Source organism: Eriocheir sinensis, unplaced genomic scaffold (genome assembly GCF_024679095.1).
Source record: "Eriocheir sinensis breed Jianghai 21 unplaced genomic scaffold, ASM2467909v1 Scaffold7, whole genome shotgun sequence".
Classification (NCBI taxonomy): Eukaryota; Metazoa; Arthropoda; class Malacostraca; order Decapoda; family Varunidae; genus Eriocheir; species Eriocheir sinensis.
The window spans coordinates 865,564-881,987 of NW_026112053.1; the positions used below are offsets into that span (position 1 = coordinate 865,564).

Consider the following 16,424-nt stretch of genomic DNA (forward strand, 5'->3'; position numbering starts at 1 on the left):
GGCGAACGAGCAGGGGGGCGGGGAACAAGGGGAGTCGTCCGCGTCCCGTGGGGCACGGCCAGGCGCCAGGCGGGAAGTGTTGCCAACTCGCTTATATTTTTGCTACATGTTCTTGTATGATCTATCATCTAAAATATACTGTAACGTTCTAGACTGTACTGTTCTGGATATATATAGGAGAAGAGGGCGAGAGAGGGCCAGTCCCAGTCATAGTAAGCTAGTGGTAAGTGAAGAGTCAGAGTGAAGTGTACTACTAAGGAAGAATATTAAACTACAGAAGCTGTGCAAAGTGTTTACATATCTCCCTCCCACGGAGTCTCCTGACGGCGACACGGAACCCAAGTAACACGTCCGGGATAACAATATATTAACCTCTACGGGCATTGTTTCGGCTGAGGAGAAACTGGATCCGGTAAATAGCCATGGCCATGTACAAGGGATTATTCCCAATTTTCCCAGTTGGCTTTTAACTAGCTTCTGCGGTGTTGGTATGCCGGCAGGTACGTTACATCGGGACAGCCACACTCTTCCAAACCTCACGGATGACATCATACTTGCTCGCTCTCATCCTCGCTGCACTCCCTACGGCCTACCCACTGGTTTGTCATACTTATCTTTACATTCTTGGCCCTGCCGCATCCATTTACCTCCATCCACACCCCTAGATACTTGTATTCTTCCGTCTGTTCCAACTCATCCCCTTCCAGTCTCCAAGTTGTTTCTCTCTCATCCTCTGATCTATTTACTATCATTACTTTGCTCTTCTCACTCCTGAACCTAGTAGTAGTAGTAGTAGTAGTAGTAGTAGTAGTAGTAGTAGTAGTAGTAGTAGTAGTAGTAGTAGTAGTAGTAGTAGTCGGTCGGGAGTTTTGCCTTTGTAACGGCACTCCCTGATGTGTCTACTGTCTGGGTCTATTGTTTTCCTTTTTCTTTCATTCTTTTTTCTCTTATTGTCCAAAACTTGTGTACTGTTGTTAACCTTCCTTTCCTGGTCTGGGTCTGGGTCTATTGTTTTTCTTTTTCTTTCATTCTTTTTTCTCTTATTTTCCAAAACTTGTGTACTGTTGTTAACCTTCCTTTTCTGGTCTGGGTCTGGGTTGTTGTTGTTGTTGTCATGACGTCACTCGTGTTGTTGAACTTGTCGGCGCTCAACGTTCAGGGCCGATCCTTGTCGCCGAGATAATAATCCTTGTTTTCTGAGTGCGTGGCTTCCTGACGTGTGTGTGGAGGCGTGTGGCAGTGTGTGCGTGGCTGTCACTCCGCGGAAAGCAAGGTAAGAATGGCTATCGTTGTGGCACAGCGGGTTAATCACCACTGAGGTAACGTCGGGCCTCACTAAACACACTAAACCTTTACTGGAGGAAGAGAAATGAAGACACCAAATGTGACATGTGTGACTTTGAAGTAGACTAGACATGTGTGAAGTACAGTGTGACATGTGTGAAGTACAGTGACATGTGTGACTTTGAAGTAGACTAGACATGCGTGACTTTGAAGTACAGTGTGACATGCGTGACTTTGAAGTACAGTGTGACATGCGTGACTTTGAAGTACAGTGTGACATGCGTGACTTTGAAGTACAGTGTGACATGCGTGACTTTGAAGTACAGTGTGACATGCGTGACTTTGAAGTACAGTGACATATGTGAATTTGAAGTAGACTAGACATGCGTGACTTTGAAGTACAGTGTGACATGCGTGACTTTGAAGTACAGTGACATATGTGAATTTGAAGTAGACTAGACATGCGTGACTTTGAAGTACAGTGTGACATGCGTGACTTTGAAGTACAGTGTGACATGCGTGACTTTGAAGTACAGTGTGACATATGTGAAGTACAGTGTGACATGTGTGACTTTGAAGTAGACTAGACATGCGTGACTTTGAAGTACAGTGTGACTTTGAAATACAGTGACACGTGTGAAGTACAGTGTGACATGTGTGACTTTGAAGTAGAAGACTTGGAACATTTCCTGCTGCACTGCAAACAATACTCAGCACATAGAAAGGAACACACATTTGTACAACAGCCATACAAGGAAGACACAGACGAACACCTTGCTGACACATTACTACTCAAAAATAGCAGTAAAGAAAGTGAGAAAATAGACGAAAGGAAAAGCTACTTGAAAAAACTCTGGAAGGAAAGACAGCAAGTTAGAAGACTAAAACACAATTGCAAAACCAGTGAAAAACAAAACAAAAAAACTAGATGTCAAGTGAAAACTGAAGAAGAAAATAAGAGTTAAAGCACGAGAACATTTGAGTGAAAAGAAAATCTGGGAGCCGTTGCAAAGGCATATCCCGAGACCACATCTGATGTGATCTGACTCTGGTGACAAGACGTGTGTTGCTGGGGTTGAGTAAGGGTAAATATAGAGATTCACTATGCGCCTCCAATATTGCCCCCACGAGAATGATAACCTTTCTGAGGTCTCACATACTTTTGTACTTCTCTAGTTTTACCAGTGCATCATACATGTGGAGGGGGGTCCTGCACTCCCCCTTGGTTAGGATTGGGGTCAAGGCGAAGCCTCTCTGTTAGAGGTTAGGTTATTTAAAGTTCAGTTAGAGTAGTTTAACCCTTTCATTGCTAATCGCTCGCAGTGAGACTATCCTCCCAGGCGCACTCGGGTAGCCCAGCTGGGGGAGGGGGGTCTCTTTTAACCGCTGTATCTCAAAAACTATTCATCACAGCTAAAAAACAAAAACACGATTGGAAAGAGGAGGCCAAGATCTATAAGATTCGGTTATGTAAGGCTCTCCTGCAAATGTACAGGCACATACAGCAAGTGACGCGAGTGCTCACTCTTTCAACCACTGTATCTCAAAAACTATTCATCACAGCTAGAAAACAAAAGCACCATTGGAAAGAGGAGGTCAAGATCTATAAGATTCGGTTATGTAAGCCTCTCCTGCGAATGTACAGGCATGTTCGTGGGGTGTTGCCTGTGAAGACGTACATTTATGCGTGCGCGACGGCCAGCCATATTGAGGTAGCTTCTGAGTCTTGATGGGGTGCTGGCAGGGTAGTATTGCCAACTGCAAAATTTACAACTATTTGGTCAAAAATTCAGCCAGGTTATAGGTGAAGCTATGCAAAAATGCTGCTATATTGGACAACAACATCCACCAGTTACTCGTCCGTAGATTTTCCGCGCTGGGCTGATATGATTTTCCACCATATTTAGTTAAAAACCCACTGAATTGGCAATGCTCTGGTGTGAGAAATAGTGTTGGAACACTCTCATACGCGGGAAATTAGAGTGCGACTGGTGCTCGCAGCGAGGATTTAGCACCACCGGCAAGTTACGCTAGTCCTCGCTGTGAGGATTTAGCATCGAAAGGGTTAAATATGTTCCCCCACCCAAAAAAACGATTTCTCACGGGTCCCCCAAGATCGTTAGGGGAATGGGTTTAGGCCTTTTTCTTTACTTTTAAGTACTTGCGCCTTAATATTATGGTTGAGGGGCATTAATTCGTCCCTTAACTATAATATGGATGCGTAATATCATATTTTGGATGCGCTGAGTCAATCTCCACAATTACCTAATGCTGTCACAGAGACACAGTGCAGAACAGTACAGACTCTATGAGCCCAGAGTCAGCCTGGGACTGGGTTTCAGAGCATTTGAGCAGAGTGCCCAGCGGCTCTGTAATGGGTTACCCGGGGATGTTAACCCCTTCAACATGAGGACACGTATACTGCGTCCTTACGTGCGTTGTACCATATCCGAGGATGCGCATACTGCGTCCTGGCTCGCTTTAGCCAGTATACGAGTTATTTCATCTCTGTATATTTTTGCTTACAGCTCAAAATTATCAATTAACTTGTTTCTTTATGTGCATCATCTAATTCTGCATGTTTTCATATATAATACATGATGATTATGTTGAGTTAATGGCTGAAAACTTGTTATATTTAATAGCGACATTTGAAATTTGGCACGCATGGCGATCTCGGATACGGTGCAGGGCGCTGTTTTGGGCCGGCCGTAGTGAAGGGGTTAAGAACAGTGGTAGTCTGGCAACCTTCAGGAAAGCAGTGAAGACTCACTTATTCACTAAATCCTACGACTTTACAAACATGAGGATTGAAGACAACTTTCGGTGCTAATATTACTGTTATAATGTTGACGGCCCAGCGGAACATTGCTATGGCGGCGGACCGGGGCCTGAAACCTCATCATCAGTAAACGTAGGACTTAAGGGTTGACCTCCTAACGGGTAAATTTCCAGAACATCGCCCGTGGGACACCGTTGGACGAAACTTTTTTCTGGGATTTTTCGGTGTTTTTAAGTAATCATCTACTATCCATATCAGACCCGATGACACACCGTTTTTCGCAAATATCTTTCAAACAAAGACTCGGATCAGCATGGGACTTTGGCACACATTGTTTCACACACTCCGCTAATTTTTGACGCTATTGTGCAATGCCAGATGCGGTTAATTATGGCGTTTACTCATGACTGTGATGGCAAAACCTGCGTGAGCCACTTACACATTCGAACAGGTGAGGCGTGACATATTTGTGACGTGTATCCACCACCTACCTCCACCCCTGGCTTCCCCTACTCCCATCCCCCCCTTTCCATCCCTCCTTCTTCTCCCCCGCACTCTCTCCCCCTGCCCTCTTTCTCCCCCAGCCCTCTTTCTCCCCTATACCTCCCCTCTGCCCCCCACACCCCCCCCCTCTCTCTCTCTCTCTCTCTCTCTCTCTCTCTCTCTCTCTCTCTCTCTCTCTCTCTCTCTCTCTCTCTCTCTCTCTCTCTCTCTCTCTCTCTCTCTCTCTCTCTCTCTCTCTCTCTCTCTCTCTCTCTCTCTCTCTCTCTCTCTCTCTCTCTCTCTCTCTCTCTCTCTCTCTCTCTCTCTCTCTCTCTCTCTCTCTCTCTCTCTCTCTCTCTCTCTCTCTCTCTTTCCAGAAAGCGTTTGATAAAGTCCCGCATCATAAATTACTTTACAAATTAAAGCAAATAGGTATTGACGGTCAGGTAAACCAATGGATCGCGAATTGGTTGAGCAACAGACAACAAAGAGTAGTGATTGACGGATTTAACTCAGAGTGGGCGCCTGTCACTAGTGGCGTCCCTCAGGGCTCGGTTCTTGGCCCAGTGCTCTTCATTATTTACATCAACGACGTGGATGTTGGACTCAATAACCGCATTAGTAAATTTGCAGACGACACAAAGATTGGTAACTCGGTTCTCACTGACGAAGACAGGCAAAGCATCCAAGAGGATTTGCACAAAATTTCAGCTTGGTCGGATAGATGGGAGATGCCCTTTAACGTAGACAAGTGCCAGGTCCTTCAAGTTGGAACGAGGGATAAACTCAAAAGCGTTCAATGCGTCAAAGACTTGGGGGTCAAAATCGCGTCAAACCTCAAATTCTCACAGCAATGCATCGATGCAGCAAATAAAGCGAACAGAATGTTGGGCTTCATTAAAAGAAACTTTGTATTCAAGAATAAAGATGTAATACTCCCGCTCTACAACAGTTTAGTCAGACCCCACTTGGAATATGCGGTACAGTTTTGGTCCCCCCACCATGCAAAGGATATTGCTAAATTAGAAGGTGTTCAGCGTCCAACGAAAATGATCCTTCCTTGCGCAACAAATCCTACGAAGAAAGGCTTTCTACCCTTAACATGTTCTCTCTAGAAAGCGTCGCCTCGAGAAAACTTATCTAATGTATTAAAATACTTAATGGTTTTCACGAATGTAGACAGATCAACATTGTTTATGATCGATGACACTTTGCGCACGAGGAACAATGGCGTAAAACTCAGATGTAGACAAGTAAATTCAGACTGCACCAAATTTTTCTTCACCAACGTTGTAGTGCGAGAATGGAATAAGCCTCCACCATCAGTGGTCCAGTGTAACACGATTGACTCCTTCAAAAATAAGCTCGACCGTCACTTCCTTCAACTTAATATCAACTAGAGTAGAAATGCAACGTTTTGGAGTCTTCTGATTAATGTAAAATCACTTAAGTTTAAGGACAGACCACCAAGTCTGGACCATGGGGTCTGTGTGGTCTGATTTTTTATGTAAATCTATGTAAATCTCTCTCTCTCTCTCTCTCTCTCTCTCTCTCTCTCTCTCTCTCTCTCACACACACACACACACACACACACACAAACACTTGTGCTGTACATGAGATATGAATCTGTGCACACATATGACTGGCAGATTAATGGCAGATAAATAGAAATTATATCCCGTCTGCATCAGCATCAACAGTGATGACGAGGATGACCTGTTTGTCGATGGTGATGAATGTTGAAGTAACAGCCTATGTGGTCAGTTATTTACATTATTAATCCACCCATCATATACTTGCTATCTATTTTTATTTGCTGTGACTTTTTAACATATCTACATGAACACATCGTATGGCAGTCTTTTCCTAACATCAGAAGAAATTATTCATATATTTCTCCAATTTCGTTTCACGTTTTTACTCTGCAATGAATTCCCGCATCAATTCCACCGTTATGCCTTTCCGTCTCTTACACGATTTCCTATAAATGATCAAGCGTCAGCTACGTGCTTCATCCCATCATACGCTCAACGTAACCTGTGGGAAGGAGGGTCATATACCCGTACAACTTTCAATGGTTGTATAATTGCCAAACAAACCTCATACAGCACTTAAGCAACATTCAGTTACGCTGGAGCAGGAATCAGGGTCGTGTGCATAAAACACCAGACCATACTTAGCATATACTTTCAAGTTATCCGCCATTGTAGACAAGTCATGTGTGTGCAACGCTTCACATCGCCTGTGCACTGAGAGAGAGAGAGAGAGCGGGGGAGGTATAGGGAGAAAGAGGGCGGGGGGAGAGAGTGCGGGGGAGAAGAAGGAGGGATGGAAAGGGGGGGATGGGAGTCGGGGAAGCCAGGGGTGGAGGTAGGTGGTGGATACACGTCACAAATACGTCACGCCTCACCTGTTCGAATGTGTAAGTGGCTCACGCAGGTTTTGCCATCACAGTCAAGAGTAAACGCCATAATTAACCGCATCTGGCATTGCACAATAGCGTCAAAAATTAGCGGAGTGTGTGAAACAATGTGTGCCAAAGTCCCATGCTGATCCGAGTCTTCGTTTGAAAGATATTTACGAAAAACGGTGTGTCATCGGGTCTGATATGGATAGTAGTATCTGTTTCTGTCACAAACCACCTTTTTTTTTTACCCTGCCCCCTAACCAAACCTAACCTAACGGGTGGGCTTAACCCTCTGGGGGTTTTTGTTCCCATTGCACCCCCCACCTGCTGCAGGGGGCTTTGCTCCCACCAACCCCTCCTGCATTTTAGGGAAAAAATGCAGAAATGAACAATTTGTGACAGAAATGGTGCTAAGAAATGTTGAAGAGCATGTTGAGATCTGTCAGAAGAAAATGGTGTTGGCCACCTGAGTGAAAGATGGAGGACCACCAGCAAGGGTAAACATAGGTAGAGAGAGAAAACACTAAAGGTTGGAAAATAAATATAGGATTGAATAACAAAGGAAGAAAGAAATGAGATTAAAAAAAGGGAGTAAGTGAGCACCTTATCAGTAGTGGGTGACAGCCTGCCCGGGGGAAAAGATGGACACAGAAAAGGAACAAAAGAATCAAGAGATGGAAAAAAAGAGGTAAAGAAGAAAGAAAATAATAAAAAACTAAGAAAAAAAAGAAAATAGATAGAGAGAAAAATATTAATAAGAAAATGAAGAAAAAAATAATCAAGGGATTAAAAGATAAAGAAAACAAAAAAGAAAAAGAAAGAAAGAAGATGAAAGAAAAATAATAACAAAACAGAGAAAGAAAAAAAAGAAAAAAAGAAAGATGATGAAAAATACTAGTAAAACAGTTTGAGAAAGAGAATAAAGAAAAAAATAAAAGGGTGAAAGAAACATTACAAAAAGTGAAAAAAAAATAAAGAAATGGAGGGAAAAGGCTCGCTCAGGTGTGTGTGGGCTTAACAAGGGTGCCGGGGGGGGGGGGGTATTAGGCAGGTGTGCTAATAATGACAACACCTGATAAATTGGGGGCTGTCCGTGGGAATGATTTCCTTGTGACAACATTTTAATGTGTTGATTGCTTGATTTATTTGTCTCATTTTTCAGTTTCAGTGTCCTTAGTCTGCATAATTTTGTATATATATATATATATATATATATATTTTATATATATATATATATATATATATATATATATATATATATATATATATATATATATATATATATATATATATATATATATATATATATATATATATATATATATATATATATATATATATATATATATATATATATATATATATATATATATATATATATATATATATATATATATATATATATATATATATATATATATATATATATATATATATATATATATATATATATATATATATATATATATATATATATATATATATATATATATATATATATATATATATATATATATATATATATATATATATATATATATATATATATATATATATATATATATATGCCTATTGTGCGGCAGGCTTCTTCCGTGGATCCTGATGGTCTGTCCAAGGCTTCTTTCCGTGGGTCCTGATGATCGACCCAGCCTGCGTTCTGGCGCAGTGTTTATAGTGGCGCCATCTTGCATTGGCTCATGCTGCCCTCCCAGAGCTCATCTTTGATCCTAGAATCTAGAGTCCAGTTTGATGGGTGGTCTTCTGGACAGCATGTGGGTAGTTTTAAGCCACTCGGCTGAAAATCCCAGCTTGGTGGCACAGGCGGAGATTGAACTCTTCCTGAACACAGGGCCATTACTCTGACGACTCAGCCACCGCTGAGTCGATATATATATATATATATATATATATATATATATATATATATATATATATATATATATATATATATATATATATATATATATATATATATATATATATATATATATATATATATATATATATATATATATATATATATATATATATTGGTTGATTTTTCTATATTTTTTGGTTAATTTTTGTATATATTTTTTGGTTGATTTTTCTATATTTTTTGGGGTAAATTTTTGTATATATGTTATTTTTTTTGGTTAATTTTTGTATGTATGTTTGCTTGATTTTTCTATATTTATGGTTAACTTTTGTATATTTTTTGATTGATTTTTGTATATATGTGGTTGATTTTTATTTGGTTAATTTTTATATATTTTTTGGTTGATTTTTGTATGTTTTTTGGTAATTTTTTTATGTAGCTATTTGGTTAGTGTTTCTATTTTTTGGCAAATTTTTTGTGTATTTGTTGGTTAATTTATTCAGATTTTTGGTTGATTTATACATAATTTTTGGTTAATTAATATATATATTTCTGGTTGATTTATACATATTTTGTTTAATTTATGTGTATTTTTGGTTAATTTATATATATTTTTGGTTAATTTATACATATGGTTAATTTATACATATTTTGGTTAATTTATGTGTATTTTTGGTTACTATTAAGAAACTAAAGTACTTCCAATTATAGCCTGTGCACCCTTCAGTGTGATCAAAGGGTGCTGATAAGATAGGGAGAGGAGTATCTGTATCTGCTTCTTGTTGAGTATTATCTTAACATGACTTTCTTTTCTCTCTCTCTCTCTCTCTCTCTCTCTCTCTCTCTCTCTCTCTCTCTCTCTCTCTCTGCGACGAGTGACATGTGACGTACAAAACTCCTTCAAGAATCGGTAGTATTGGTAGAAAATCAGCCGATACCGATACTCTTGAAATGTGCCGATACCACCGATGCTGATACATAATAATAATAATAATAATAATAATAATAATGATAATAATAATAATAAAAATATTAATAAAAATAATAATAATAATAATAAAAATATATATAGTAACATTTTGAGAACTTTTCATACATATAGATAGATAGATTCTCTCTCTCTCTCTCTCTCTCTCTCTCTCTCTCTCTCTCTCTCTCTCTCTCTCTCTCTCTCTCTCTCTCTCTCTCTCTCTCTCTCTCTCTCTCTCTCTCTCTCTCTCTCTCTCTCTCTCTCTCTCTCTCTCTCTCTCTCTCTCTCTCTCTCTGTCTTTTCTTTCCTCTTCTCTTTCTTATTTGGTTCTGTCTCTCTTTTCTGTCTCTTCTCTTCTTTTCTCTTTTCTTTTTATTTGTTAGTAACTTTTTTTCCTTCTTCTTTCCTTCCTTTTTTTTGGTTACATAAAATACCTCTTCCTTCACTCTCTTTCTGTCTTCTTTCTTCTCTTTTCTTCTATTTCTTTATTGGTAAGATGGTAACTTCCTTCCTTCCTTCCTTCTTATTCCAGCATCTCTTTCTTATATTATGTAAAACACCTCCATTGCATAACCTCCCTCTCCTCACCCTTCCTCCTCCTCCTCCTCCTCCTCCAATATAGTAGTCAGTCTTCCCTCTCACCCCCCAGTTGCCAAGTAAAAGTGAGTGAGAGAGGGAGCGAAAGAGGGAGCAGTTTACATAGATTTACATTGGTATTCAGACCACACAGAGCCTATGGTCCAGTCTATGTGGTGTGTCCTTAACCCATGGGCTTTGGCTATAAGAAAGTCGAGAAGTGCCCAAAAAGCGACAAAATTAATCTGCATTTTGAGACTAAGAAAAGAGCATGGAACGTATATCAGAGTACAGGTAACTCTCGATTTACGCGAGTATTGTGTCCTTGAAGAGGTCGCGTAAATCAAAAACAATGTAAATCAAACAAGAGGCAGGTTTCTCTCGAAAAATAAATATTCACTTCATTTAGTAGATAGAGAGAGAGAGAGAGAGAGAGAGAGGGAATATCCATATCACCGAGATATCCACTCAGTCTCAGCCTCACTCGTGTGAGGAAGAAATGAGGGACACCATGAGCGACTGGCTACTATTGGTACCAGTACCGAGCAGTCTGGTACCGGTACCATACTGTATAGCTGGTACCGTTAGTACCGGTACTGGTGCCGGTACCTGCCAACCCCTATTGTTGAGTAGCGTGGCAGCGTGGGTACTGTATTGTTGTTCAAGTGGCGCGCGGGAAGAACTGAGCTCAGCTGTGTGGCTGCGGCGCCGTGTGAGTCCAGTTGCGTGAGACATATGGCGGCCACTCCATAAAATATCGCGTATAAGTGGAAAAAACGTGTAAATTAATCATTTATTTGGATTTTGGACCCGGCGTTATTTTAAAAACGCGTATACCAAACTCGCATAAATCAAGAGTTACCTGTACTCCTCTCGTAATCATAAAGCTGTTAAAAATATTTACTTCTACTCAAACTCCATTCTTTTTTGGTGGTGTTTGGTACAAAATAAACAGTCTTGTTACGCATGGCCTCTAGCCGTGAGTTGCTTGTTGTGTACTATAGAGAATTTGACAAGTGATTACTGTATGGATAGCTAATTCAGTATGTCATGACCTTACAGCACCACCTATGACAAAAAAGCCCACCTCAAGATCACTCACCCACCACATTGACCTAAGCCATTCATGGTGGGTTGTGCTATGCCACCACCGCCTACAATTAGCTCGAATTAGGCGTTTTATGGCGAGCCCTTTTTTAGGGTCCACCGTACCACAGCCACGACTCATGAAAGCCCAAAAAAGGGTCTGCCGACGTTCTCGGGTTAAATTGAAGTGAAGTGTTTTATTTTTATTCAAATCCCTGTTTTTATTTCCCATTCTTATTTTATTGTTTTATTCCAATCCCTTATGTTTGTGGTACTGTATTTCTCCTCTCCTACTAGCACTAAACCTGTATTGTACGGTCCACGGTACCAAAGGCTACACTGTACACTAAGTATTATATACTTGTATTCAAAGTAATATGAATCTTATCGTTTAAAGTGATGAAAATTAAATCGCTGGAAACTCCAAACTATGTAGTATCATGATACTAGACAATTACACTTTTCTAATATTTTCAACAATTTAGAAAATCCAATTTCTGTTGAACAAAATTATTTGCAGCGAGTGACATGCGACGTACAAAACTCCTTCTAGAATCGGTAGTATCGGTAGAAAATCAGCCGATACCGATACTTTTGAAATGTGCCGATACCACTGATACTGATACATCGGTACATCCCTAACAAAAAGAGTGCAAAAAAAAAAAAAAAAAAAGCCCACTACTCGCCGCTCCCATAAAAGATAAAAGTAAAGAGTAGTAAGAAGAGTAGTCAGTTTCGGGTGGAGGTGTCTTGATGCCTCACCTGACTTAACCAGAACAAACCTAACCAAGACTTTTAGTAATTTATCTATAGAGTGTTTGGGGCTAGTTACAGGTTCTATTTTTTATTTTAGTTTCTGTGGATTTTCTTATTTATTTATTTACTTTTTAGGTTTTATTTCATTTATTTTATTTTGTTTCATACAGTCTTATTGGCACCACCTGGGCTTACCTTTCAGCCAGACCTTGCTTACCTTACCTTACTTTACCTTTCAGCTTGTTGTCTTACCTCACACCACCGAACATTACCTTACCTCACCTCACCACACCTTACCTTACCTTACCTTACCTAACCTAACCTAACCTAATCTAACTTAACCTTACCTACCTCACCTATGCTCACCTCACCACACCTTACCTAACCTTACCTTACCTTACCTTACCTAACCTAACCTAATCTAACTTAACCTAACCTACCTCACCTATGCTCACCTCACCACACCTTACCTAACCTTACCTTACCTTACCTTACCTTACCTAACCTAACCTAATCTAACTTAACCTAACCTACCTCACCTATGCTCACCTCACCACACCTTACCTAACCTAACCTAACCTAACCTAACCTACCTCACCTATGCTCACCTCACCACACCTTACCTAACCTTACCTAACCTAACCTAACCTAACCTAACCTAACCTACCTCACCTATGCTCACCTCACCATACCTTACCTAACCTTACCTAACCTAACCTACCTCACCTATGCTCACCTCACCACACCTAACCTTACCTAACCTAACCTAACCTAACCTACCTCACCTATGCTCACCTCACCACACCTAACCTTACCTAACCTAACCTAACCTAACCTAACCTAACCTATCTCACCTATGCTCACCTCACCACACCTTACCTAACCTAACCTACCTCACCTATGCTCACCTCACCACACCTAACCTTACCTAACCTAACCTAACCTAACCTAACCTAACCTATCTCACCTATGCTCACCTCACCACACCTTACCTAACCTAACCTATCTCACCTATGCTCACCACACCTAACCTTACCTAACCTAACCTTACCTTACCTAACTTAATATCACACTCTCCCTTCCCCTTCATCCTATACCTTCCCCCTAACCCTTCACTGCCCAATGATACCACTCTAACCTCACCTAACCTCACCTTACCTAACTTAATATCACACTCTCCCTTCCCCTTCACCCTATACCTTCCCCCTTACCCTTCACTGCCTCAGGGTACCACCCTAACTTTACCTAACCTAACCTTACCTCACCTTACCCAACCTAACCTAACCTTACCTAACCTAACCTAACCTTACCTAACCTAACGTAACCTTACCTCACCTTACCCAACCTAACCTTACCTAACCTAATCTAACCTAACCTAACCTTACCTAACCTAACCTTACCTCACCTTACCTCACCTTACCTAACCTTACCTAACCTAACCTTACCTAACCTAACCTTACCTCACCTTACCTAACCTTACCTAACCTAACCTAACCTTACCTAACCTAACCTTACCTAACCTTACCTAACCTAACCTAACTTAACCTTACCTCACCTCACCTTACCTAACCTTACCTAACCTAACCTTACCTTACCCAACATAACTTAGCCTAACTTCACAAAATATTAACCTTCCCTCCCCTTGCACCCTCTATACCATCTCCTTCTATCCCAATTCACCCCTGTAGTCTCCCCCCTTCACCCTTCACCCCAGTACTAACTCCCCCCTTCCCCACAGATCATGGCACCCCCTAGACTGTCTCGGTACGCCTGGTGGCCCTTGCGAGCGGTGGATGTGGTCAGCGAGGCCCTCACAGCCCCCCTTGTTCACAGCCTGTCCCACGCAGCCGCCTTCTACATACTTACCACGCACGATGATGTCTCCACGCCTGTCTTGTTTTTCAGGTGTGTAGCGGGTGTGTGTGTGGTTGTAGGAGTGTGTGTTGATAGGATAAGGAAGAGGAGGAGGAGATTGAGGAGAATGAAAGAATGGATAGAGATTGAACATAAGAGGAAGGGCAAGGAAGGAAGGAAGAAATGAAAGAGAGAAAGAAAGACAGGAAGAACGAGGGTGGAGAATAAGAGGAAAAGAAAGAAGAGGAAGAAGGGAGTGATAAAGGAAGAGAGAAAGAGAGAAGGAAGGAAAACAGAGAAACAAAAAGAGGAAGAAGGAGAATTGAAGTGAATGGAGGAGTAGGAGGAGGAGAAAGCATTGAGGAAGAGGAGGATTAGAAAGAAAAGAGAAGGAAGAATAGATAGAAGATGGGGTGATGTGAGGCATAGGAGGAGGAGGAGGAGGAGGAAAGAATAAAAAAAAAATAAAGGTAAAAGAGAGAATGAGGAAAATGAATGAGTGTTTTTTTTCCTTTATATTTTGTTTTTGTTTTTTTTCCCCTTTATTTTTTTTTTTGTGTGTGTGTGTGTGTTTGTGTGTGTCCCATTTTCTCTTCTTTTATTTCTTTCTTTTAGTTTTTCATTCAGACATTTTTATTTCCTTTATTCTTAGACGATTTTCACCCATTTCCTCCCCATCACTCCCTTCCCTTCACCCCCATTCCCACTCCCCATTTCCTCCCCATCACTCCCTTCCCTCCAGCCCCATTCCATCCCCTCCATCTCCACTCCCCATTTCCTCCCCCTCACTACCTTCCCTTCACCTCCATTCCCACTCCCCATTTCCTCCCCCTCACTCCCTTCCCTTCAGCCCCATTCCATCCCCTCCATCTCCACTCCCCATTTCCTCCCCCTTGCTCCCTTCCCTTCACCCCCATTCCATCCCCTCCATTCCCACTCCCCATTTCCTCTCCATTACTCCCTTCCCTTCACCCAAATTCCATCCCCTCCATTTCCACTCCCCATTTCCTCCCCCTCACTCCCTTCCCTTCAGCCCCATTCCATCCCCTTCATTCCCACTCCCCATTTCCTCCCCCTCACTCCCTTCCCTACACCCCCATTCCATCCCCTCTATTCCCACTCCCCATTTCCTCCCCATCACTCCCTTCCTTTAGCCCCATTCCATCCTCCATTCCCACTCCCCATTTCCTCCCCCTCACTCCCTTCCCTTCAGCCCCATTCCATCCCCTCCATCTCCACTCATTTCCTCCTCCCTTCCCTTCACCCCCATTCCATCCCTCCATTCCCACTCCCCATTTCCTCCCATTACTCCTTCCCTTCACCCAAATTCCATCCCTCCATTTCCACTCCCATTTCCTCCCCTCACTCCCTTCCTTCAGCCCCATTCCATCCCCTTCATTCCACTCCCATTTCCTCCCCATCACTCCTTCCCTTTAGCCCCATTCCATCCCCTCCATTCCCACTCCCCATTTCCTCCCCTCACTCCCTTCCCTTCAGCCCCATTCCATCCTCCATTCCCACTCCCCATTTCCTCCCCCTCACTCCCTTCCCTTCAGCCCCATTCCATCCCCTCCATTCCCACTCCCCATTTCCTCCCCATCACTCCCTTCCCTTCACCCCCATTCCATCCCCTCCATTTCCACTCCACATTTCCTCCCCCTCACTCCCTTCCTTTCACGGCCGTATTCTCAGTGAATCTCTTCCCCCATCCCGCGAGGAAACGAGGCTTCGTGGACCAAACGGTATGCTCAGTGACGAGGAGTGTCTTTGATGCAGCGCGCGAAGCGGCGAGCGGGAAAGAAATGAACTAATTTCCTCTCTTGACGAAGAGGAGGTGAAGGCCTGCTCTTCGCTAATATCTTCGCACATTTAATGCTTTATTACAACATTTTTCCATGTTGCTGTATTATTAATTGGGTATAAGAACAATTTAAATTTTCTAGGCCTTATATAAAAAGTCATACAATGCGAGAAACATTATTTTTTTCTGTTTATTCAAGACTTCACGGTTCCCATGATAATTTAAGCCAACACTGGAACGCACCTCCAAGCCAGCATGCCCCGCCCTTCAGACTCAACTATTCACAACAGTTCTCCTTTTTAAGCGTTTGTAGGGCGGGCACTTCAAACCATAAGCATGAAGAGTGCTGGGACAAATTTAAAAGTGACGGACTGACAGGTAGGCTTCGGCCTCCGGGCGAATGTTTCACAAGTCTGTATGAATATGTGGTGCTATGTGGTACTCCGTGCTGGGCTTCCCACAGCCAATCTCCAAACTCGTGACGTCACCTGTGGGTGGAGCTTAGCAAAGCTCAGCAATATAGATGATACCATTTTCCACCCACTGATAGGAGCTCTAAAGCTAGTT

At 41.9% G+C, this 16,424-nt stretch overlaps 1 protein-coding gene across 1 annotated transcript in view; it reads left to right on the forward strand.

Annotated features, from left to right (window-relative positions):
• The first annotated feature begins 1,114 nt into the window (after positions 1-1,114).
• LOC126993950 (sphingomyelin phosphodiesterase 5-like) overlaps positions 1,115-16,424 on the forward strand; it is a 39,404-nt gene continuing 24,094 nt past the window's right edge. The window contains exons 1-2 of the mRNA XM_050853178.1: positions 1,115-1,273; positions 13,941-14,107. Of these exons, the coding sequence (XP_050709135.1) occupies positions 13,944-14,107 (164 nt within the window). The 5' untranslated portion in view covers positions 1,115-1,273; positions 13,941-13,943. The remainder of the gene's footprint in view (positions 1,274-13,940; positions 14,108-16,424) is intronic.